The following is a 25,894-nucleotide window of genomic DNA, read 5'->3' as shown; positions in this document are numbered from 1 at the left end:
GGAGCGTCCACACTGCCCTGCTGCCGGGTCTGGACTGCAGGAGGCAGAGCTCCCGGCTCGGGCCAGCGGCTCGAGCTGCGTCCACACAGCAGCACGGCAAGGCTTGGCCCCGGGCTCAGCGGGACACGGGTTCCCACCAGCCCGGCGGTGGAGCCTGGGTGTGGGCTGCAAGGGTCCCGGGCGGGTTCCCACGCTGCGCGGCCCCCCTGCCATGCTGCCCCCTGCCTTGCCCGGACCCTGCGCGGAGCCGGGCGATCCCGGGGTCTGGCCCTTGCGCTGCGCCCCCGCGCAGGGCCCCGGGCGTGCCCGGAGCTGTCAATCAGGCGGGACTACATCTCCCACAATGCCCCGGGAGGCGGGGGCTGGCGGGCGGCGGAGCATCTCGGCCGGGCGCTACACTGCGCCGGGCGGGGAGCGCAGCCCCGCGGGCCGCCCGGGGCCCCGATCCAGCCTGGCCCCGATCCCCGCGTCGCGGGGCCGCAGGCCGGAGGCCAGGGGGATGGCCGCAGCGGGCTCTGCTCAGGTAGGCGGCTGGCCCCGGGCCCCGGGGGGCGCTGCCCGCTGGAGGCAGGACCCGGCCCCATGGCCGCCCCACGGCAGGCCCCTGGGCTGGACGCTGGACAGGGAGCGCCCCCTGCAGCCGGGGCAGGGGCGGGACTTGTAGCCCCACCGAGCCAGGCTGGCCCTAGAGACACAAGGCTGGCCGGGGGGTCTCTGCTCTCCGGGGCCCGGAGGGGGCAGTGGGGAGACAGCTGTGGGGCGGGGCGGGGCGGGGGTGTCTGCAGGGCCAGGGCCAGGAGAATGAATGACTGCAGTGGGGCAGGGCTCTCCGCCGGGCCCGGGGGGGCGTTGGGGTGACTGGGGGCTCCCTGCCCATATATAGCCTGGGGTGGGGGGCTCCCGCTCTCTCACACCTCCCCATATAGTGACAGGGGCTGCAGGGAAGGGGGCTCTCTGCGTAGCAGACAGGCCCGGGGCGGGAGGGTCTCTGCTCTGCCCCAGTGTGTGGCGGCTCTGTTCCCCCCAGTACGGGCGTCTTAGGGTGGCTTGAATACTAAGCTTTGCTCCCTAGCACAGGCTCCTGGGCGACAGGGCTGCTGAAGGCGGCCCCGCTCGCAGGGAGCAGGGCATTGTAGGATGGCACAGGAATTCCTGCCTTGCCCTCGCCGGCCTGGCTCAGCAGAGTGTGCACAGGGGGGCTGGAACAATGTGTGTAGTGGGGGAGCCGAGAGCCACTGAACCAAACTGTCAACCTGGATGTGATGGAAACCACTTCCAGCCAGGGGGTGCGGCAGCACCCCCAGCACCCCTAGATCCAGACTTATGAGTGTGCGGCTCTTGACTCCTATCCCTTGTCTCCGCTCTCCCCTGGCTCCTGCATTCGCCGCTTTTCCAGGCGATGCTGCTTGGGAGACAGGGAAGACGGTTTAGGTGCAGGATTTTCTGCTCCTGAAACCTGGCCTCTGACCTGGTCACAAGTGAACTGAATGATTGAGGTGTCCCAGGCTGGCACCTGGCGGATGTTTGCCCTCGTTCTAAAACCACCTCCAGGGGACATGGAAACAGAGGTTTCTGCTCAGGAGAGGCCATACCAGTTGGGCTGCGCCACGTAGAATAAATGGCTTCACTCCTGTCCCCATTATTCCTGGTGCTCCTTGCTAATCCCTTATGTTCACAAGAGTTAAAATTGCCTCTAAAAATAGCCGCTGGGAAAGGCGGGGGCGGTTCGGCAGCCTGGTGAGCACAGGCTGCTTTCGGGAAGTCATTTTAAAATGTGACTCACTCTCCTTGAAGTAAATTCGGGCACCGAGGGCCTGGAACCCATGAGAACTGCCAGCGAGGGCCGCTTGTGCAGCGTGACTGATTCCTGGGCCAGCACGGAGCGTGTCTGACTGCTCAGTGCTCAGATCGAGAGTCCGATCTGGTTCTAGCTCATCTTGGGTTTTGCAGGCTGCTCCTTGAATTGTTCTCGGTGCTGTCAGAAAACCACTGAGCTGCTGGCCTGAAAAGAACCATGACTTTTAATACACAAAATAATAATAATATATGGAGCTCTACCTATCTCCTAGACCTGGAAGGGACCCTCAAAGATCATTGAGTCCAGCCCCCTGCCTTCACTAGCAGGACCAAGGACTGATTTTTGCCCCAGATCCCTAAGTGGCCCCCTCAAGGACTGAACTCACAACCCTGGGTTTAGCAGCCCAATGCTCAAACCACTGAGCTATCCCTCCCCATATAAAAGGCATGTTTAAAGCATCCTGTCCCGAACAGCGAGCAGGGCTTGCTCCTGCACCTCTCCCCCGTATCGCTCTCTCTGGGGCTGCGAGGTTTGCAGCGCTGTGAGTGGCTGTCCTTGCCACAGCGTGATCCCTTCGCCCTGCTTCTAGCTCTCCTTGCATTCCTCCTCTTCCCCTCGGTCAGCCCATGTCTCCAGGATTCAGGGTACTTCCCCTTCCCCCCCCACTTGTCCCTTTAACCTGGATCATCCCATAGCCTCCAGCACAGGAGGGTTGAACCCCAGGCTGAGGCTTTCTCTCACTGTCCCCATTCTTGTCTTAACCCTTGATTTGCCGGATTACGGGATGCGTTTTAAGTCTCTCAACCCACCCCAGCCCCCCCAAGACTGACGGGCCCATCACGCATCGGGAGCTAGTTATGCCCCTGTGTCTTGCTGTACTTACTGCAGATTCAAAGCAGTTTTGTTTTATCCTTTCCCCAGCAGCCCCTCTGCGCTCACCTCCTGGCTGTCAGTTTTCAGGTAACGCCGTTACTGGCAGACGGGCCTGGTGGGGAGTGGGATGCAGACTGCGTGGCACTGGGGCCAAGGGGTTTTGCCCATGTCTGGATCCTACTGCAGTCCCCAGCGTGGGCTCTGGCTATCCGTGCAGCCCACGATGTTGAGCCGGGCGGCTTGTGTTGCAGGTGGCGTTCGAGGACGTGGCGGTCTATTTCTCCCCGGAGGAGTGGGCGGCGTTAGCGGAATGGCAGCGGGAGCTGTACCGGGCCGTGATGAGGGAGAACTACGAGCTGGTGACCTCGCTGGGTGAGGATCCCTTTCGCCCTTCTCCCAGGAGCTGGGCCATTCTTGTCTAGATGCCGGAATATGGAGTTAGGCATCTAACGTCAGGCTCCGAAGCTTGAAAATGTGGCCCATATACTGCCCTGTCATTGACCATTCCTAGCACGCATGAGCGTACGGGGCACTCTGCGGACATACAGCGAGATGTTAGACTCTAACACGGACACGGTAAAACATGGGACAGTGGCTGGGGTAAGGAGCCCTAGATAGGAAAGATTCCTGCAGAAAGAAGATTGAGATGTGACGCTAAAGACTGACCGCTGGAGCAGAAGAGGTATGTAGGGGCAGCAGGACAGAAGACACGAGTCAGAAGTGGGCCGATAGATGGAGGGAGCACTAAGGCTAGAGTGTGAAGTGTGCATGCCCATGAATTTGGAGTAGATAGAGCTGAGAGTGAGGGATAGTACCTTTGACGATGAGGATGGAGAAGCCTTCTTCCAGACTCTAATTACATTAATGTAAACATGAGACTTTACTGTTCTCCGTCCCTGGAACAGGGTGGCCTGCTGTCAAACCAGAGATCCTATGTAAAATTGAGCAAGAAGAAGAGCCGTGTGTTGGAGACCCTCCGCATCCCAGAGAGTGGGGGACCCCCCAAAGCTTCTGGTCAGGTGAGTGGGGGGGGGGGGAAATCCCGAAGGATGGGGAGCTAGACCAGGGGTGGGCAAACTTTTTGGCCCGAGGGCCACATCGGGGTTGCGCAACTGTATGGAGGGCTGGGTAGGGAAGGCTGTGCCTCCCCAAACAGCCTGGCCCCCGCCCCCTATCCACCCCTCCCATTTCCCGCCCCCTGACTGCCCCCCTCAGAACCCCTGACCCATCCAACCCCCCCTTGTCCTTGCCCCCTGACCGCCCCCTCCCAGGACCCCTGCCCCCTATCTAACCCTCCTGCTCCCTGTCACCTGACTGCCCTGACCCCTATCCACTCACCCACCCCCTGACAGCCCCCAGGGACTCCCGCCTCCTATCCAACCGCCCTCTGCTCCTCGTCCCCTGACCACCCGCTCCTGGGACCCCCCGGCCCTAACTGCTCCTCGGGATTTCACCCCCTTATCCAACCCCCTCCCTGTCCCTTGACTGCCCTCCCAACCTCTATCCACATCCCCGCCCTCTGACACGCCCCCCGGGACTCCCACTCCCAACCCTCCCTGTTCCCCACCCCCTGCTGGTCCCCCCCAGAACCTCCGCCCCATCCAACCGCCCCATCCTCCCTGACTGCCCCCCAGGACCCCCTGCTCCCTTACCCAACCCCCCCGCTCCCCGCCCCCTTACCAGCAGCAGGAGCTCACAGCCGCGACACCCGGCCAGAGCCAGCTGCGCTGCCCAGCAGGCGTGGCTGCGGGAGAGGGGGGATAGCGGGGTGGGGGGGGGACTAGGCTCCCCGGCCGGGAGCTCAGGGGCTGGGCAGGACGGTCCCGCGGGCCGTAGTTTGCCCACGTCTGAGCTAGACAGAGAAGAGTTGGACATTCCAAGGGTGGCCTGATGAACAGAGCGTTGGACTGAGAGTAACATTCATTAAAGGCAATGAGGGACCCATACAGTGCTGAAGCCTGTGTGTGTCGGAAGAGTGTCCCTAACTCTGTTAGTGTGTAGCCAGAATTCCTCTGTGGCTGGAGCCAATTGGGACTTCCTAACAGGACTAATTAACTCATAGCCGGAGTCCCTCCCCTTCCCGCACCACTCCAGGTGCGAGAAAGTTACTCACTTGTAAGGCCACTCCAGAGTTCGCGTTCCTGTATGCTCACGTTCTGCGCTGGGGAGGGTGGGGTCAGACCTAGGCTGAATAAAATAGAAACATGACTGGCAGGAATCCCCAGTTTATAATCCTGACTGCCTCTGGAAACCTGGTCGAAACGTGCTTTCTTAGGCCAGAATAGCTCTGTTGAAGTCACTGGGCTGCACTGGTATGACTGAGAGCAGAATCTGTGTCTCGGTGGGGGGGTTATTTTTCAGGTTGCCGTCGTGGGAGCCAGACCTGTTTAGGTGAATGCAGCTGGCTTCCGTTGGCTATTTCTTGGGCGGTAGAAACTTGGATGTGATGGGAATGTCTCTGTAATTTGTGGGAAGAGAGGGGATTTCCCAATCGCTGAACTTCCCAGCAGATTCATTCACAGATTCTCACTGGGAACCTACTGGGATTCCCTCTGGAATGGGGGGTTTTGTTGAATGGGCAGTTTTTTTCCATCCTCCGCACCTGAAATAACATCTGGACTCTTCCCTCTGTCTTCTTTCCAGTAGATGATGGAATCAGGATTAAAAAGGAGGAGCAGGAGGAAGACACAGAGACCCCGGAACCGCCCAGTGCGTCCTCGGGAAAGTTGGAGGAAGGGAGCAGCCCGCCACAGTGTGTGAAGAAGAAGAAGAGCGGCCTGGCTCGAAGCAAATCCCGCCAGAAGCTGCGAAGCCGGGTGGCGAATGCTCAGGACAAACCCCTGAGGGCTCCTCCCCAAAAAGCCTCGCTAAAGAAGATTCCCCCGACATGTCCGGAGTGCGACAAAAGCTTCAAGAGTAACACAGCCCTGACCATCCACGAAAGGAGTCACACGGGGGAGCGGCCCTTCAAATGCCCTGAGTGCGGGAAGGGTTTCCCATCCAAGGGGGACCTGAAGAGACATCAGAAAACCCACATGGGAAAGGAGGATGTTGCCCCCGAGAGAGGGAGGAGCCTTTCTGAGAAGCTGCAGAGAAGCCCTCAGGCACCCAAGCGGCCGTACACGTGCGCTCAGTGCGGGAAGAGCTTCAACAAGAGCAGAGACCTCAAAAAGCACCAGCGCACCCACACGGCGGAGAGGCCATTCCTGTGCCTGCAGTGCGGGAGCAGCTTCCGGCTCAAGCAGATCCTCGTGTCCCACCAGAAAGTGCACAGGGGAGTGAAGCCGTTCCAGTGCTCGGACTGCGGGAAGAACTTCAGCCAGAAGCACCATCTCTTGAGCCACCAGCGCACCCACACCGGGGAGAAGCCCTTCTCCTGCACTCAGTGCGGACACAGGTTCAGCCAGAAGCACCATCTGATCAGCCACCAGCGCATCCACACGGGGGAGCGGCCCTTTGCCTGCCCCGAGTGCGGGAAGAGCTTCAAGGACAAGAAAACCCTCATCATCCATGAGCGGATCCACACAGGCGAGAGGCCCTACAAGTGCAACGAGTGCGGGAAGACCTGCAGCCAGAAGCAGCACTTGAAAAGCCACCAGAGGGTGCACAGGGGCAAGAGGCCACGTGGCAAAGGGGAGGAAGGCCTGGAGGATGACGTGGGTTTCTGCCGCCAGAAGGTCCCGGCAGAGGAGAAGCCATATCAGTGTGCGGAATGCGAGAAACGGTTCCGGGACGAGCGGATAATGCTGGCGCACCAGAGAACTCACACTGAGCAGGCGCTGCTGAAGAGCACGAGGACAGGTGCCAGTCGGAGCCCACAGCCCGTGGTCCAGCAAACGCCCTGCACCAGCACCCCGCAGTGCAGGGCAAACGTTAGCCAGAAGCCACCTCTGAGAGCCCAACAGGGAACCCTGGCTGGCAAGAGACCTTTGGTGTGCAATGAGTGTGGGAAGAGGTTCATGCAGAGCAAACGCCTTGTGCTACATCAAAGGAGCCACACGTGAGAGGGAACCATTTGTGTGGGTGGAACGTGGCAAACACTATGTCTGGGAGTTGGGATCTGACAAGATGCAGGAGTGAAACACCGTGAGCTCTAGGGTAGGCAGAACTGCTCCTGTGAGACAGCACATCTTCAGAGGCCAACCGAAAAGCCTCCTTGGAAGCTACCTTCCAACCTGGGTGTGCAAAAGTGACATTTGTGACACACACACACTCAACTCCCCAGGCCCATCCTTGCTGTGGGACCTTGCTTAAAAGCAACTGACGTGTCAGTCTCCTCTCCAGAGTACGAATTTTCTACAAGCAACTGGATTGGCCTCCTAAATGTATAGGTTGTTTGGCTGCCTAGTAAATACACTAAAATATCTTAACCAAAATATAAAGAAGTGCCCCATGACGTACGCTAGCTTTCTAATTACCGTAGAACCGTGCTACTTTGCACAAGTGTCTGTGAAAATTGCTGAATCTTGCAAAGGAGACGCTCCGCGTATAATCAAAGAGCCAGGCTGCTGCCTTGTCATGAACATTGTTCATTTATGCGGGCGTGCCGTTTAGGTTTGTTTATGCTCTAGTCTAGTAGGAAGTGTTCTGCGGTGTACTTTGGGGAAGCGAGGAAGTCTGAGTAAGAGGAGAACTCACTACACCACTCGATCAGATCTTGGCAGAAAATTGTAGCAACGCTGTCTTTTTTATTTTCATTTGTTGAGTGACGTAATTAGCAATGGTCTGCTGTGTCTGCTTTGATTTTATCCTTCCCGTCTGTCTCCTGTGTAAATCACAGAGCATTCGCAAATAGCACTACGATGCTATTCCTAGTCACGTGCAAGTCCCTATGGAACGATGCAGCATGCTGGATAAAATCCATGTTCATACACACACAAAAGGGGGGTAGATTTTTCTCTCTAATCAATAAATTAAAAGCCTCTAAAAATGGCAGATACCCTGTGGCAATCCTTGGCAATCCTGCACTTCTCCTTCCACCTGGCCCATGGCTCCTACCCTCCATATCTCTCTTGTGCCCTGAACTCAAGTGTCTGTTGTGTCCATTTCCTGTCCTTTCAAGCTACTTCTCCCGCCGGTTTCCTATCGCCATACAGCAGTGGATTCTCTGCGCTGCTCGAGAGTTGGATCCCACTGGTTTGACTTGAACAGGAGTCCGATAGGGCCCGTTGGGGGTGGGAGTGAGATCCTAGGGTGACCTGTGGAGGTGCCACCCGAGGCTGGACTGACAGCTGCTGTCGCTGCCTCTCCAGCGTTCGCTACAAGAGAGTTAATCTGCAGCTTTTACCCACAGCGCCCATCACCTCGACCAGCGATAGTCAGACTGGGGCGCGCGAGCCACAAGCGGCTCTTTGGGGGTCTCCTGCGGCTCTGTGCAGCGCATGATGTTATTAACCAAGCCGGATGCTTTTACTGTGTAATTAACCAATTCAGTTAGCAGCTTGCTCTAAGTTAGTAATTTATTTGCTGTGAGAATAATTATATATAAAACCAAGTATTTCCCCTGTCGGTCATGCTGCGGGGGCTTTTGGGGGCACGTTGATCGCTAATTTGGCTCCTGAACCACTAAGTTCTGAGTATCGCTGGCCAGAAACTTCAGTCCGTCTGCTGCAGGTGTTTCTGATGTGCAGGATTTGTGGTGGTTTCGTGCCTGGGCCTTTGCGGGTTTGATAATCACCTGGTTGCTGTAAGGAGATGTAAGTACAAAATGTAGGTTGGGTGAAGGTTTTGTAAAACCCAACAGGAATAAACCCTCTTCCCTGTTGCATTTTAATTTAAATGAAACAGTTTTGGGATTTTTTTAATCAATCCCCTGCAGTGCTGAGTGGCACTGTGTTAACACGAGGACAGGAAGTGAAGTGGACTACAAACAGGAAGGCTTCAGCACCCCCACTTTGGAGAAACTGAGGCGCAGAGAGCTATGCCTAGCTCAAAGTCATATAGGAAACTGGAAATCGAATCCAGCAGTCCTAGCTCCCTCTTGCTCTAGTTCTCTAGACCTCACTCCCCTCCCAGAGCATAGAATAGAAGCCAGGTGTCCTGACTCCCAGTTCCCCTCTCTAGTCCTGTAAACCCCCCTCCCCTCTCAGAGCTGGGCATAGACCACAGGAGTCCTGGGACTTGAACATGGGAATGTAATGGTCAAAGGGCTGGGCTGAGCTGAGCTGAACTGAGCGGGGAGGGACAGTTCAATGGTTTGAACATTGGCCTGCTTAACCCAGGGTTAAGTGTTCAATTCTTGAGGGGGCCATTTAGGGTTCTGAGGCAAAAATCTGTCTGGGGATTGGTCCTGCTTTGAGCAGGGGGTTGGACTAGATACCTCCTGAGGTCCCTTCCAACCTCGATATTCTATGATTCTAGCAAAGCAAGACGTCTAGTTCCACCTCCCAAGCTGACTGAAGTGCAAAATGTGAACTAAAACCAGCCTGCTTCATGAGGAGCCAAAGGAGATGGTTTCATTTTTTCTGTGTAATACTAGAGCAGAGTTTGATGTATTTATTATGTTGACAGTTTCCCTTTAATAAGTCATGTGGCGTATTCTCACTGGAGACTAGTCTGTCCAGCAAAACGCCAGCCATCAAAAACACAGAAATCAACAGAGAAATCTCAGTGCAGCAGGGTGTGCCGGCGGGAGGCGCTTAGCCGGCTTGGAGGGAGTCCTATCTGAGAAGAGACTGGAAGAGGATGCCTGAGTGAGGAGACGGGAAGTGAGTGCTGCGGTGGGATTCAATGAATGTACCTTAACCGAAGTTCTGCATGCTCTGTATTGTGTGGGACGTTGGTAACGGTTTAGCGCTGTAATGTCTGTATGTGGTCTTGCGTTTGCTTTCTTTTTCCTTCAAAAGAACAATTAAAATAATATCAACTAAAAGTAAGTGTGTCAGCTGGGGCCTCACACGCTGTTCTCTCGAAGGGCCGGGAGGTGGCTGTGTCGTGCAGATCTCATTCTCTGCCCCACAGCTGACGGGCAGGAGCCAGTCAGGGGTGAGAAATGGGAGAAGGGTGCTTTGCCGGAGTGCAGGTCAGCGTCTCTGTACAATGGGCATGGAGGCCAGTCCTAAGAAGTGCAGATGGAGGCCAGGCCGAGCACTGCAGAACAGATAAACTAGTCCAGTGGTTCTCAACCAGGGGTCCAGGGCCCCCTATGGGGCCTTGAGCAGGTTTCAGGGGGGCCTCCAAGCAGGGCCAGCATTAGACTCGCTGGGACCCAGGGCAGAAAGCCAAAGCCCCTTCGCATAAGGCTGAAGCCCAGGGCCCCGAGCCTCCCCAGCCGGGCTGAAGCTGAAGTCAGCAATGTAGCTTCATGGGGGCCCCTGGGGCCCCAGGCAACTGCCCTGCTGGCTACCCCCTAATGCCAGCCCTGGCTTTTCTATGCAGAAAACCAGTTGTGGCCCAGGTGGGCCATGGAGATTTTATAGCATGGGGGGGGGGCTCAGAAAGAAAAACGCTGAGACCCCCTGTGCTGGATGGAGAATCTCTGACCCCAGTCAGACAGACCGCGCCAAGGAAAGCCAGGTGATTAACCAGCCGTGCTGAGCGCCAGCGTTCAATCACATAGCTCTCTATTGCACCCCTCAGGCGCTGGCTGCGTGGGTCCCAGGGGCCGGTGGAGCAGTGGGAATCGGTGAAGAGCCGGCTGGCTGCATGATGCTGATTCGGTCGGTTTCCAGCTTCTACATTGCAGCTACAGCGACAGCCAATATTTCCCCGGTGTCACTTTTCCATAACGCAAACTGCTCTTGTCGTAACTGTAGTTTAGCCTGGGATCAAGCCTGGGCCGTGGTGCAAGTGGAATCCATTTCTTACCGGTACAGAGGGAGCCATGGGGGGCATGTGACCCTCCACGTGACTCCACCCCAGCCAGGGGCCCCCACGCTCGGCGAAAGGAGCAGAACATGGGGCCGCTGGGCAGCCCCACGCCTACAGCTCCTCCAGCGCGGCTGTATCGCCCCCAGCCCTTCCCTGCAGGGTCTCCTCTGTCTGTACAGCAGCCGGCCTGCTGGAGCACAGGGCTGGGGGCTGGTACAGCAGCGGTGCCAGAGGAACTGCCGGTGGGGGGCCACCCGGTGGCCTGACGTTTTGCTCCTTTCCCCTTTGTGGGTCAGGGCTCTCGCGGGAACCGCAGCGGGGAAAGGAGCAGAACGCCAGCTGCTCCTCCCGGGGCTGGACTGCCCCAGCCCTGTCCTCCGGCGTGGCTGCTGTCAGACGGAGGAGACCTGCGGGGAAGGGCTGGGGGTGGTACAGCTGCCCGCCCAGTGGCCCCACGTTTGACTGCTCCTCTTTTCGGTACGCTGTACCAGCTATAAATATCTTGCAGGTACGGCGGACCGGACCGGCCCGGACTGTCCTACGTACACTGCTGAGCCTGGGCAAAATACTGGAAGAGCTGATGAGGGATTGAGTTGATTAAAGAATTAAAGGATGGGAATGTAATTAATGCTAGACAACATGGTTTTATGGAACATGGGTCTTGTCCAACAACCTGCTTTCATAAGAACAGCCACACTGGGTCACACGGAAGGTCCATCTAGCCCAGTATTCTGTCTTCGACAGTGGCCAATGCCAGGTGCTTCTGGCAGTCAGAGGTTTAGTGACACCCAGAGCCTGGGGTTGCATCCCTGCCCATCTTGACAAACAACCATTGATGGACCCGTCCTCCATGAACTTGTCTAATTCTTTTTTGAACACAATTATACTTTTGGTCTTCACAACATCCTCTGGCAAGGAGTTCCACAAGTTGACTGTGTGAAGAAATACTGCCTTTGGTTTGTTTTAAACCTGTTGCCTATTAATTTCATTGGGTGAGGGTGACCCCTGGTTCTTCTGTTATGCGAAGGGATAAGTAATAGTTTCCTATTCACTTTCTCCACACCATCCATGCTTTTGTAGACCTTTATCATATCCCTGCTTAGTTGTCTCTTTTCTAAACTGAACAATCCCAGTCTTTTTAATCTCACCTCATACGGAGGCTATTCCATCCCCCTAATCATTTTGTTTCTCATCTTTGCACCTAAGATATTTCATTCTTTGATGAGATTACAAATTACTATGTAAATGTTTGGTTTCAGAGTAGCAGCCGTGTTAGTCTGTATCCGCAAAAACAACAGGAGTACTTGTGGCACCTTAGAGACTAACACATTTATTTCAGCATAAGCTTTCGTGGACTACAGCTTCCGAAGAAGTGGGCTGTAGCCCACGAAAGCTTATGCTGAAATAAATGTGTTAGTCTCTAAGGTGCCACAAGTCCTCCTGTTCTTTGTGTAAATGTTAGACTTTTGTAGGAGATTTGCCTGAGTACCACACGGCATTCTTATTAAAAAATAGCTCTACACAATGTCAATAGAGCACCCGTTAACTGGTTTAAGAACTCGCTAGCTGACAGATCTCAAACAGTGGTCGTCAGTGGGGAATCAGCAGCAAACGGGTGTTTCTAGTGAGGTTCCACAGGGATCAGTATGAAGCCCAACACTATTCAAGACTTTCATCTGTGATCAGCAAGTCAATATAAAATCCCAGTTGATAACATTTGTGGATGACAGAGGTTGGCAGGACAACAGGGCAGTCAGACAGTGCGAGCTGCATCGCTTGGTAAAATGGGCCCATTCAAACCAAACGCATTTTAGTACAACCCAATGCAAAGTCTTCTACAGGTAGGAACAAGGAACGCGGACCCCACCTCCAGAACGCAGACCCCACCTCCAGAATCCGGAGTCTGAAAAGGGTCTAGGGGTGAGAGCAGACGAGACTGAACCTGAGCTCCCAACATGTTGCTGTAGCAAACAGGGCTAATGCGATCCTTGGACGTATTAACAGAGGAGTGGTTAGTGGAGCAGGCAGAGGATTATACCCTGGTACCCAGCACTGGTGGGACTGATGCTGGAATACTGCATCCAGTTCTGGTGTTCACATTTCAAACAGGATGTTGGGCAGAAAAGAGCCACAAAAATGATTCAGCTGAAGAAAACGTGAGAGACTGAAAGAGTTCCGTCTGTTTATGAAAAGGAAGCCTGAGCGGGGAGTTGGTTACAGCCTGGAAGTACCTTCATGGGGAGTAAAAAACAGGTACGAGCGGGCTCGTTAACCCAGCAGAATCATCACAAGAACTACTGGCTGGAAGCTGAAGCCAGACAAATTCAAATGAGAAATGAGACACGAATTTGCAACAGTGAGGGGCTTAACCCTGGAAACAAAGGATCAAGGCAGTGGTGGATTCTCTAGTTCCTGGTGTCTCCAGATCCAGACGGGCTGCCTTGTGGGAGACAGATAATAACATACAAGTTACTGGGTCAATACAGGGGTAACTGGATGATGTTGAATGGCCTGTGGGATACATGAGGTCAGACTAGATCGGTGGTTTTCAACCTGTGGTTCGCGGACCCTGGGGGGGGCTACAGACTGTCTACGATTTCCAGAAAGGCCCCCACTGCCATTTGGAATATTTTAGGGGGCCACAAATGAAAAAAAAGGTTGAAAACCACTTGGCTAGCTGCTTGTATGGTCCCTTCTGGCTTTAACACCTCTGAGGGGAGCGAGGGAGGGCAGGCTCTGCCCGTGGAGGTGCTTGGGTCTGGCAGGAGGAGCTGAGGGACAGGCGGAGATGTCACCTGGACTGATTTAAAGATGGTTTTAGAAGTGGGGTGGCTCCGAATCAGCTGAGAGCTGCAGTTTGATGCGGAATCAGCCAGTAAGCGACTTGCTCATTAGTCACGTGCAGGCCGCGCACCTGGTACTTTGATGCGGCATAGAAAGGGGGCGCAGCCAGGTTAGCAGAACATTAACCAACCGTTACCACTGCTCCTGCTAGCACCATCTACAGGCAGCTGGCCTGACTGGGGGGCGAGACAGAACCCTTCTAACACTCTCCCCATCTAGCCACAGGCCATTCTCACATGGTACCATGATTCAGTCACGTCGCTCAGCACTAGTTCTTAGGGACCACCCAACGCACGTTCTGCCGCGCACTCCCAACGGCCGGGGAAGTTCACAGGTGAATCTGGATCCGATCTTCACAGCTCCAGCTTCCCCAGCCAAGGAGCTCCGGGCACTTGAGAGATGTGAATACGAGAGCTTCACAAGTCACCACTCTTCTCTGACCGCTCTGAGTATTATCTCCATTTGACATTGGGAAACTGAGACATCTGGCAGAGCCAGAAATAGTATTCAGGTGTCCTGAGCGCTGTCTTGTATCTTTAACCACAAGACCATTACGATCTGAGCGTCCTGTCTCCAGAGCCTTTTACAAAGAAGGACTCTGCTGCGTTTACATGGCTGAAGTGCCCTTCGGTGCAGCATGTGGGGTGGGGGCAGTCCTGCATGGCTGGCTAAGGGAAGAGAAGATCCACTCCCACCCGGCCACATCCTGATGTCCTCACTCAGTCTGCAATCAGGGCTATGTTGGGTATTGGCAGCAAGATAGAAACCCCGACTCTGCCTCCCGGCCAATCTGGGCTGCTCCTCGCCCACCCTGGCTGACCAGATTGGGGGGGGGGGGGGGTAATTAGAAAACAAACCTCTCTCTCCATTTATTTCAGACACACACACGCATTGAGGTCATGCTGGCTGGCTCTACTTCTGTATGGTCCCTCCCTGTTTTGCATCAACCTGTGACCCCCGGGAACCAGACCCACCCCCACAACAGAAACGCCTGCGGACAGGCTTGGGTAGGACCTGCAGGGTGTCACACGGGGCAGTAGATATTATTTCACACCCCATCGGGTGTATCAGTCATTAACAACTGTCTCAGGCGCTTCCCTGTTTGGGGCTGAGTGGTGCCCCCTGAAAGCGGTGTGAGGACATGGCCTCCAAGGGGTATGGCGCCAGTGTACCTCCCATCCCCCTGCGCAGGCTCCAGGTGTGGGGGCAGCCGAGGTGCCGAGTGGGGGCTGTTGTTACAGATGCTGGTGGACACCTTCACACCCAGCAGGTACTTCCCCTAGGCAGCACAAACCCAACTACCTGTATTTCTAACAATTACTATTCCCTGTACAAAGAAGACTTGAAAGGAGAAGTATTTCCTGTCTGGTCTTTGCTAGAGGTCTCCCTCAGTGGACTTAGATGTGTGGCTGGATCTTAGCCCTTAACTGAGAGCTTGCTTAGCCTTAATTGAAAGGGCCAGAGGTGTTGGATCTGTTACACGGGGAGCTTTTCTCCTCAGTGGGTTTCAGGGGCTCAGTTACACAGCGGTTAACAAAACCAGATCATAGCCTTTTAACCGGTTTGAATAAAACCCCTTCCTCTTTTCATTCATCACTTTCACTTCCCTGACAGTGAGGTCATCATCAGAGGGTCTGCCAGGACCACAGGGCAGGCCAGACCTGAATGTACATTGTCCTGTCAACAGAACCACGTCCCGGGCCTTCTGCCTCCATCCCAGAGAAGCAAGACAAGAGGAGACTAAGGGGGGATATGATAGAGGTCTATAAAAGCATGAGTGATGTGGAGAAAGTGGATAAGGAAAAGTTATTTACTTGTTCCCATAATATAAGAACTAGGGGTCACCAAATGAAATTAATGGGCAGCAGGTTTAAAACAAATAAAAGGAAGTTCTTCTTCACGCAGCGCATAGTCAACCTGTGGAACTCCTTGCCTGAGGAGGCTGTGAAGGCTAGGACTATAACAGGGTTTAAAAGAGAACTAGATAAATTCATGGAGGTTAAATCCGTTAATGGCTATTAGCCAGGATGGGTAAGGAATGGTGTCCCTAGCCTCTGTCTGTCAGAGGGTGGAGATGGATGGCAGAAGAGAGATCACTTGATCATTACCTGTTAGGTTCACTCCCTCTGGGGCACCTGGCATTGGCCACTGTCGGTAGACAGGATACTGGGCTAGATGGACCTTTGGTCTGACCCAGTCCGGCTCAGGCCGTTCGTATGCACAAGCCCCTGTCCCGGGCCGTGTGGAAGCCAGGGGCGGGTAGGAGATGGGGTGTGGGCGCCTTTCCCCGCTGCAGCCCGGTTCCCGGGCAGGAGCCCGCGGTGCGGCTTGCGGAGGGCCCCGGGGTGGGAGTGGGACAGGGACAGGGACGCGCCCCGCCAGCCCGTGTGCGCGGAGCGGGGCGCTGCTAGGACCCGGCCGGGAGGCTCCGGGGCCAGGCGAGGGGGAGGCGGCCCGGCGCTACGGGCTGCCGGGAGCTGTAGTTTTCTCTCCCTCCCGCCGCAGGGGGATGCCCGGGTGCCCCCGCGCGGCTCCCCGGGAGAGCCGGAGACCTCCGCGCCCGAGCTCCGGGGGCTCCCCGAGCCCAGCTCCGCGCCCCGCGCAGCGCAGCGCAGCGCATCCCGCCGGCGGCTGCCCGGAGCTCGGCGAGCTTCGTCCCGACGCGCCTGCCCGGCCGAGCCCGGGGGACGATGCCCGGCGGGGGCCGGGCGCAGGTAGGCGCCGGCTCGGGGCGCAGGGAGCGGCAGCGCGGTGACAATGGGAGCCCGGAGCCTGCCCTGCCCGCGGTCCGTAGCCACCTTCGGCACCGCAGCCCGTCTGGCCCGGCCCGGCCCGGCCCGGCCGGCGCTGGCCCCCGGAGCCCGGGGCGCTGGGGGGCGAACCCGGCTGGGGCTGGGCTCTCGGCCCGGCGTGGGTGGGGGTCCCGGGGGGGGGCAGTGTCTCCGCAAGCCCCGGGAAGCCGAGACCCGGAGAACGGGGGGGGCCGCTGGAGAATCTGCGTTGGGCTCCCTTGGTTTAGCCTCGGTAGTCACCACCCGGGGGAGGGTGTGAGCGGCAGGAAACCCGCAGCCGGCTGCTCCCGGGCCCTAGGGAAACAGCCAACAAGCCGGGGATCCCCCTGAGACCCGGGACAGTCATTGGTAGCGGGCGGCTGGGGACCCCCTGCGCCCGCAGAGACCGAGGGGCGCCAGGGCAGCAGATTGGACAGGGACGTGCCATGGCTGGGGGCTGGCAGCAAAGCCAGTGCTGTTTGGAGCTGCATCTGCAGAGGCCTGGCTCTGGGAGCAGAGCAGGGGACAGGTCAGCCCTTTGTGGCGCTGGTGGGAGCGCGCTGGGCGCCACACCAGGGAGACCCCCTCCCAGAGCCCCACAGAAGCAACAGCAAATTATTCAGAGGCTGAAGGAAGGATTTTAATGCATGAACTCGGGCATGTGGAAAGGACGGCCGAGGAGGGAACATGGTACCAGTCTGCGGAGTGTGGGCCTGATGCAGGAAGAAGTGTTCAGATGCACCAAGGCAGTCTGGACTCAGGCCGCAGAGGTTTCTGTAGGGACTAGAAAGGGGTCTTTGATCTAAAGGCGGAACGAGAGCCAGTGGCTGGACACTGAAGGCCGATACATTGAGGCTAGGAACAAGGGCCATTTTCTGAGCAATGTGGCAATTAACCATTGGAATCATTTCCCAAGGAACGCGATGAATTCACCATCACTTGAAGTCTTTAAATCAAGACTCGGTGGCTTTCTAGTAAATATGCCCTAGCTCAACCACAAGATATGGGCTTGATGCAAAAATCACTCGGAGAAATTCTCTGGCCTGTGTTGTGCAAGAGAGAGAATCATAGAAGATTAGGGTTGGAAGGGACCTCAGGAGGTATCTAGTCCAACCCCCTGCTCAAAGCAGGACCAATTCCCAACTAAATCATCCCAGCCAGGGCTTTGTCAAGCCGGGCCTTAAAAACCTCCAAGGAAGGAGACTCCACCACCTCCCTAGGTAACGCATTCCAGTGTTTCACCACCCTCCTCGTGAAATAGTTTTTCCTAATATCCAATCTGGACCTCCCCCACTGCAACTTGAGACCATTGCTCCTTGTCCTGTCATCTGCCACCACTGAGAACAGCCGAGCTCCATCCTCTTTGGAACCCCCTTTCAGGTAGTTGAAAGCAGCTATCAAATCCCCCCTCATTCTTCTCTTCTGCAGACTAAACAATCCCAGTTCCCTCAGCCTCTCCTCATAAGTCATGTGCTCCAGCCCCCTGATCGTTTTTGTTGCCCTCCGCTGGATTCTCTCCAATGTGATCAGGCTAGATGATTAGACTGGTCCCTTCTGGCTTCCAAACGGCGAATCTATGAATAAATCCTGCCCAAGAAGATCAATCGCCTTTTAAAAGCCAATGACTAGCCGTAGGGGATGACGTAGTTATAAATCCTGTTGGATTTTAGTTGAGTGTGTGAAATCTTAGGTGAAAAATGAATTTGCAATGACTCCCTAGAAGCACGTCATGTGGACAGAAAACTGGCTCGAAGCCCCCAAAGACAGGGCAGCGATAAGCCCTGGCGCACCAGTAGGGACTTCTGAAATTAGACTTTTAGGCTGAGATTTCAACGCTGCCTATGGGATTTAGACGCAGAGTATGGGATTTAGATGCAGAGTCCCCATTGGCGTTACTGGGAGCTGTGTGCCTCCATGAGATGCACCAACAGGAGAATCGTCTCCATGAGGGAAGCGCTGGAAGTCCTGGGGCTCGGCACATTTCAAAATAACTTAGAGCCCTAACCAGCATCGCCGGGTCACTCCTCCGGCCCTTTCTGGCCAGAACGCCCTCGGATTGTAGCGGAAGTTTGGTCTGAACCCAGACTGCAGGATCTGCCGGGGTGGTGGCCAGGACTGGACTGGCAGAGAGAGCCGGGCGCTAGCCAACCTCATTTCTATTCGTCTGCGTGGCCGTGCGGGATGATTTGTACGTGTATAAATTAGAATGAGGTTGATACTGTGGCTCTGAGTCTGTGTCCCGCTGTCTCTCGTGTGGCCGTTTACACCTGGGCCAAGCGGGCATATAAAGCCACCCGGTCGGAGCAGTTCCACCTTACGCCCATTGTGCACTGCCTTTGCAAACGTTACTCTGGGGCAGGGCAATGGGGAGTCGGACCCGGGGCCTAGCAGAGATTCTGCTGGCGGATGAAGCCAGCCAGGAGACACAGTGAACTCTGGAGTGAGGGAGCTCTTAGCCAGGCTAATGGGCCCTACTCAGGTGAGTCAGTTCCCACCATGCTTCAGCTTCCTCGTCTGCGAAACAGGGACCGTGCTACCTGCCAGCTGAAATGCTTTGGGATCGCGAGATAAACAGTGCTCCACCTATTACTGCTGATCGTGAATAACGAGGGATGTTTGCTCCGAAACACCCAGGCTGGAGGGACGATCTTCAGGAAAAGTCCAAAGTATTAAAAAAATAAACACTGGAGCTGATCAGGAAGGGCCAGAGGTCTCGATGCAGAAACGTTTATGGAACCAACTTCCCTTTGCACAGAATCAAAAGAATTCTTCGCAATCCGCCAGCTCCCTTTGCTGTGCTCAGCTGCAGATACGGAGCGAGGAGGCAGGGAGCTTAACCAAGCGGTTCCGAGGTGGGGATGTGGGGACGAAGTCCTGACGCTGAGCAGAAGTGCTAATGGAGCAGTGTCTCCACAGAGCGCCCAGCCCCGGGGGTAATTGGAGTGGGCCTTCCAGGTACAAGAAAGGGAGGTAACCGGGCCCTTGGGTGGAATTCCCTGGGCCTTGCCTTGTCATGGACACTTGTGGAAAGTGGATGCAAACCACGGCCACATCAGCTTCACGCGACTCCTGCCAGGAGCTGGAAGTCGTCTTTCCTTGTGGGTTCCTGTGGAAGGGCTTTTCCCCTCATTTGATTGAACCACTCTAAAGCCCGTGTCTGGGGCCCTCAGCAGCCCAGAAGGTCCCAGGCAGTTTATTTGCGGGGCTGGGGCCTGGACCAGCCAGGTTAAGCAGGACACCAGTGGGGTGAACCTGGCTGTTCATTAATATGTGAAGGGCATTTTGGAGGCAGCCGCTGCTATTGTTAATGTTTCCCAGGTGGCAGCACTCACAATGCACTGGGCACTGCGCACAGAGAGGAGGAGACGGTCCATGTCTAAAAGGCGAGTTGTGAACCTTGTCGGCCCCCTTTGTGGCATGGCTGATGTAACGTCTAGACTGTTCTCAGTGGTACCAAATGACAGAACAAGGAGTAATGGTCTCAAGTTGCAGTGGGAGAGGTCTAGGTTGGATATTAGGAAAAACTTGTTCACTAGGAGGGTGGTGAAGCACTGGAATGGGTTCCCTATGGAGGTGGTGGAATCTCCTTCCTTAGAGGTTTTTAAGGTCAGGCTTGACAAAGCCCTGGCTGGGATGATTTAGTTGGGGATTGGTCCTGCTTTGAGCAGGGGTTGGACTAGATGACCTCCTGAGGTCCCTTCCAACCCTGAGATTCTATGATTCTATGAAAGTCCTTCTCTGTAACTCATGGAGTTCCAGCACTAGTGAGCCCTCTTCTGCCCTGCTGTGTTTTCTAACCCGGTTGATCCGTGCGTAGCCAGCGTTGTTTCTGATCAGGCGCACACGTAAAAAGGCCTCGGTTAGCGCTGTGACTCAGGCACATGGAATATCCCTAGCCTGGAAGGCAGTCAGGGCTGCCGGTGGTGGGAGGTACTGAATGGGGCCGCTTGTTTTGCAGGTGCCGGTGTCGTTCGAGGACGTGGCGGTCTATTTCTCCCCGGAGGAGTGGGCGGCGTTAGCAGAATGGCAGCGGGAGCTGTACCGGGACGTGATGAAGGAGAATTACGAGCTCATCGCCTCCTTGGGTAAAGAGACACTTTCCCTCGTGTTACCGAGAGCTGCGTGGTCTGTATAAGGCTGGTTCCTGGCACTTTCGAGGCGTCTCTCCCAAGAGTGGTTAAGGATCGTTATCCTGAAAGTTCGCAGACCCTTTGCAAACAGAAATGCAAAGAGCATTGTTCTTATAGAATTAATTTTCAGGTGCCCAGGAGGGCCGGGAGCTCCTCCCGCCCTCCCCAAACAGGAGCGTTTCAGTCCCCCAAACTCAAATATTCAATCCCCCCAAACTCAGACCTGTGGAGCTGAGGTCCCTCTACGTATCCCTCCAAGAGCATCAGTGTCACAATTCAAACACAAACATCACAAAACCAGGAAATGCAGAGTTCAGGGGACACTTCCTACACAGCCTTAACTCTGCCCCCCGAGGGGGGCCAGCACCTTGTTGTTTTAGGGGTGGGGAATATTTTTCCTCTGAGAGACCTGGGTAAAGTACAAGAAAGTAATTAGAGGAAATCCCCATTGCATCGTTAGCCCCTTTAAATTGTGATTGTGCAGCAGGAAAGGAGAGGGGGTTCAGTGTGATCTCCAGCAGTCCTGTGGGGCTCCCCACCCACATGGAGGATCACTGGACAGCCTTCAGAGGAGGCCTGCACTGGAGTGGGGCCGGGCCCAGAGATAGGGCAGGTTTCGTTGGCGAGAGGGGTAAGGTATTGTCATGTTCCGAGTGCCTCTTGGCATCCCAAATGGGCATCGTTCGAGGGATGTTTCTGACACTGATTATAAAGAGAGGTTCTTATATTTCTCAGGCCACGTCTACACTACAAAGTTAAGTCAATCTAACGTCCACCGATGTAGAGCCGCTGCAGTAATCACATCGCGTGTGCGTGTCTGCACTTGGCGCCTTGCGTCAGCGGGGGGCGGCCTCCCCAGCAGCGCTTGTATCAGTTGTGCTGTCTGTGTGGGGCATTATGGGAAGGCTGAAAACCAGTGACAACGCGGTGTCTGCACTGACACTGGGTCGACCCAACTGCATCGACCTGGACTCTACGCCACGGGTGGAGGTGGAGTTACTACGTCGGCGGAGCGGCGCAGTTACGTCGCGGAGCAAAATGTTAGTGTCGACCAGGGGCTTAAATTCAGCCATAGCCGACCAAAGCGGAGCCCCAGCAAACACTTTCAAACCCACGGAAGCCCCAGCACCTCCCGTGGGGCTGAAGCCCTGAGCCTGGCGCCTGCCGCGGGGCTAAAGCCCCGAGCCCCAATGCCCCCTCACGGGGCTAAAGCACCAAGCCCCTGCACCTCCCTGCAGGGCTAAAGCCCCGAGCCCCAGTGCCCCCTCACGGGGCTAAAGCACTAAGCCCCTGCACCTCCCTGCAAGGCTAAAGCCCCGAGCCCCAATGTCCCCTCACGGGGCTAAAGCCCCAAGCCCCTGCACCTCCCTGCAAGGCTAAAGCCCCGAGCCCCCCGCACCTCCTCCCACGAGGCTAAAGCCCCGAGCTCCAGGCCCCAGCATCTCCTCCCGCAGGGCTAAAGTCCCTGCACCCCCTGCCCCCCACGGGGCTAAAGCCCCAAGCCTCAGCACGCCCCATGGGGCTGAAGCCCCGATCCCCGGCACCTCCTCCCATGGGGCTAAAGTCCCAAGCCCCAGTGGCTCCCCCGCAGGGCTAAAGTCCTGAGACCCCTGGCTACGCAGCTGAAGCCCCTAATGGGGGGAGGAGGGAGCCGGGAAATCATCTCTGCGAATTGAAGCCCTGGTGTAGACCCTTCCTTACTTAGGGGACGTAAGCTGCCTCGGGTCAGCCCAGCTCTCTAGTGTAGACCAGACCTCAGTCATGTGAATTCAAAGCTACTTCGAATGCTGGCCAGTTCCCTGCCCCTCCCCGCTCTGAAACATCCCCCTGGAGACTACAGATAACCAGCGTGGGTTAAAATCAGTGTGCGGCTGTCGCTGGCCGGTGTCGGCCGTCTGTGTAGTCACCTGGGCCAGGCCTTGGGGAGTCGCCGAAACAAACCCAGACCGCTTAGCCAGAGCCCATGAAAACCCTCCTGCCGGGTGCTGACATGCTGAGCGTTGCTGGAACGTGTCACCCTCCAGGGAGACCTGGTGGGTGAGGTAATATTTTATTGGACAAACGTACTCATACTAAGTTTGCCAGCCCTGAGGAAGGGCCCCGTGTAGCTCGAAAGCTGGGCTCTGAGTTGATATTCTCACCTAACTTGTCTCTACTGTCCTGGGACTGACATGGCTACCACAACACTGCATGGCCCTCCCGTGTCATTTACAATCCAGGTCGCTGGCGGACTCGCTGCCTTTCCGGACCCAGAGGGGTTCAGGAATTAAGAGGCAGCTGGGGAAACCTACTCACCCTGTGCAACAGAAATGATCAGGGGGATGGAACGGCTTCTATATGAGGAGACATTAATAAGACTGGGACTTTTCAGCTTGGAAAAAAGGGGACTGAGGGGGGATATGATAGAGGTCTGTAACATCAGGAATGGTGTGGAGACAGTGAACAAGGAAGTGCTATTTACTCCTTCTCATAACACAAGAACTAGGGGCCACCAAATGAAATAAACAGGCAGCAGGTTTAATACAAACACAAGGAAATATTTCTTCATGCAGCACATAGTCAACCTGTGGAACTCCTTGCCAGGGGATGTTGTGAGGACCAAAAGTATAGGTGGGTTAAAAAAAGAACTAGATCAGTTCCTGGAGGACAGGTCCATCAATGGCTATTAGCTAGGATGGGCAGGGATGGTGTCCCTAGCCTCTGAGTGCCAGAAGCGGGGAATGGTCATCAGGGGATGGATCACTCAATAATTGCCCTGTTCTGTCCATTCCCTCTGAAGCACCTGGCATTGGCCACTGTCGGAAGACCGGATATTGGGCTAGATGGACCTTTGGTCTGACCCAGCCTGGCCGTTCTTATGTTCTTCTGAGCCTGTCTCATTGACCTGTGATTTTTGCCTCCTGCACAGGGTGTCCGGGTGCCAAACCAGAGATCATCTGTCAGATGGAGTGTGGGGAAGAGCCGTGTGTGCGGGAGCCCCAGGGCTGGAGAGAGAGGAGAACCCAGAGCCCCTGCTCAGGTGAGTCATGAAGCAAACACCCTAAGAACACAGCCCATCCCGTGACTCTTGTTTAGTGTTAGGAGTTCGCCTTTGTTCCAGCCGACGAAGTGATGTCTGGGCTCTCTCCTCTCTCCAGCAGGAGTTGGCATCACCATTAAAAAGGAGGAGCAGGAAGAGGGATGTCGTGGTCAGGAAGATCCCGAAGCCCTGGCACCGCGGGGGACCGTATCCGGGATAGTGGGGGAGAAAGGTCTCCAGCTCTTGGAACTAACGAGCTGCAAGAGCGAAAGCGGGTCCCGCCGGAAGCCGAGAGCCCAGGCCGGAGACCCTCAGGGGAGACGAACCGGGAGGGTGGCAGAGAGGCCTCATGCGTGCCCGAGCTGTGAGAAGAGCTTCAAGGACAGGACGGCTCTGATAATCCACCAGCGGATCCATACGGGCGAGAAGCCCTTCGCCTGCGCCGAGTGCGGGAAGCGCTTCACGCAGAAGCAGCACCTCACCACCCACCAGCGCACCCACACCGGGGAGCGCCCCTTCTCCTGCGCCCAGTGCGGCAGCAGCTTCCGGCTGAGGAAGGTCTTCCTGACCCACCAGCGGGTCCACGCCGGGGAGCTGCCCTTCACCTGCGCCGAGTGCGGGAAGATCTTCAACCACAAGCACCACCTGATCACCCACCGCCGCACCCACACGGGCGAGCGCCCCTTCCCCTGCGCCCAGTGCGGCAAGCGCTTCACCCAGAAGCACCATCTGCTGAGCCACCAGCGCAGCCACACGGGCACGCGGCCCTTCTCCTGCGCCCAGTGCGGGAAGAGCTTCAAGGACAAGACGCCTCTGAGCATCCACCAGCTCGTGCACACCGGGGAGAAGCCGTTCTCCTGCGAGGCTTGCGGGAAGATCTTCAGCCACAAGCACCACCTGGTGATCCACCGGAGAACCCACACGGGCGAGAAGCCCTTCACCTGCACCGAGTGCGGCAAGCGCTTCACGCAGAAGCACCATCTCGTCAGCCACCAGCGCATCCACACCGGGGAGCGCCCCTTCGCCTGCTCCCACTGCGGGAGGAGCTTCAAGGACAAGATCACCCTGAAGCTGCACGTCAGGCTGCACACCGGGGAACGGCCCTTCGCCTGCGCCGAGTGCGGGGAGAGCTTCCGCCTGAAGAAGGTGCTGCTCACCCACCAGCGGGTGCACACGGGGCAGGCCCCGCTGATCTGCACCGACTGCGGGAAGACCTTCAATCACATGCAGCGCATGGCCATGCACCAGACGAGCCACCACGCCCAGCGGGGGCCGTTCCGGAGAGCCCAGCGCGGGGAGAGCTGCTCGGGGAAACCACAGCTCCGACTGCCCCAGCCGGGCCAGCCCGCCGGCTGCTCAGCGCACGCAGCGACCTTCCAGCCGCCAGCACCCGGGGGCTCCCCCTTGGCAACAGGCGGAGTAAGTCCTGGGCCTCAATTATACACGGAGCCGGCCCCGCGGGATCGCCCCGAAGAAACCATCTGACTGCGGGGAGCAGGGAAAGCGTCACTCACGAGCGCAGTCCGAACCCCCCCAGTCCCGTGCGATGGGAGTCATTAATCCAGCAGCACGGCGCCGGCGTGAGACAGAAACCGAAGACAGCCCGGCTGTCCCAGCGTAGCCCGGGTCAGTTCCCCTGTAAAACGGTCCGTGCTCATCAGCGGGAGAGACGCTGCGGACACGGGAAATAACCCCGCTGTGACAGCCTGACCCTGCGCTGCCCTGTGTGTCTCCTGCTGCCGCATTGGCCACACCATTTCAGTGTCCCGACGGGCTGGCCCAGAGCCACCTGTGCCCCACCTCCCCGCCACGCGCTGGGGATGTCTGTGCCCCGGCTGCTTTACCCGCTGGCTTGTGTCCAGGTCACGCACGTAACAATAGTAGTGCAGACAGCGCCGCGCATGCGTCAGAGCAGGCTGAGAACGTCCCCAGGGGCTGGGCTGGGCGTGTCCTGCCCGCACGCAAGCCCCTGCGTCCCTGCGCTCAGCGCTATTGTTCCCCAGGCTAGCTGGCCAGGCCCAGCTTGTGCTGTGTAGACAGACCCACAGCCTGCTAGCAGGGGGTGCAGGGAAGCAGTGCTGGAGATCCTCGAGATCCCTTTGTCTGGGCTGCAGGGCGGGTCCCAGCAGCTGCTCTGTCCCACCCTGTCACGTGCTTAGCGCTGCATGTACCTGCATCAGGCAGCCAAGGAGCGTCCACCTGCCCTGCCTGAGCCCCAGAAGAGCGAGAAGGAAAATATTTAGCACTTACGCAGCAGATTCGCAGCCCGCTGCCCACTCAGAGACACACGGAGGGCTGTGGAAAGTGGGAGTCTCTGTTGTAGGACGCGTGCGGACGGAGGAGTCACAGCGTTGCAGAACTAGAGAGGGACAAGCCCAGTTCGGTCATTCAGTCCCTCTCCCAGGGGCTAGCACTGGATTGTTTCCCTTCAGCACATCTCCAGCCCCTTGTCCAGTCCCGTTCCAAGCGGTGGGGCTCCCCCGTCCCTTGGCTGACACCCCCACCCATGCATCTCGCTGCCAGGAAGTTACTCCTCATATTCAGTCCACGGCTTCCCTTTCTCTGTTACAGCCCGTTCTTCCTAGTCACGTCCAGGTGCCAGTCGTGAATATCATCCCTCTGGTGTGTACGTGCTACGTACCCATAGACT

At 56.6% G+C, this 25,894-nt stretch overlaps 1 protein-coding gene across 1 annotated transcript; it reads left to right on the top strand.

The window, feature by feature from the left end:
- The first annotated feature begins 390 nt into the window (after positions 1–390).
- Positions 391–25,894, top strand: LOC117875559 (zinc finger protein 665-like). The gene is made up of 8 exons (XM_034766937.1): positions 391–523; positions 2,923–3,043; positions 3,577–3,690; positions 5,315–6,673; positions 15,830–16,038; positions 20,054–20,180; positions 23,134–23,244; positions 23,363–25,894. The coding sequence occupies exons 1-8, from the start codon at positions 500–502 to the stop codon at positions 24,727–24,729; spliced, it is 3,432 nt and encodes a 1,143-aa protein (XP_034622828.1). The 5' UTR covers positions 391–499; the 3' UTR covers positions 24,730–25,894.

This window comes from Trachemys scripta, chromosome 3, assembly GCF_013100865.1.
Source record: "Trachemys scripta elegans isolate TJP31775 chromosome 3, CAS_Tse_1.0, whole genome shotgun sequence".
In the NCBI taxonomy this organism is placed as follows: domain Eukaryota; kingdom Metazoa; phylum Chordata; order Testudines; family Emydidae; genus Trachemys; species Trachemys scripta.
The sequence above is the reverse complement of the archived record's forward strand: the minus strand, read 5'-3'. Positions and strand labels throughout refer to the sequence as shown.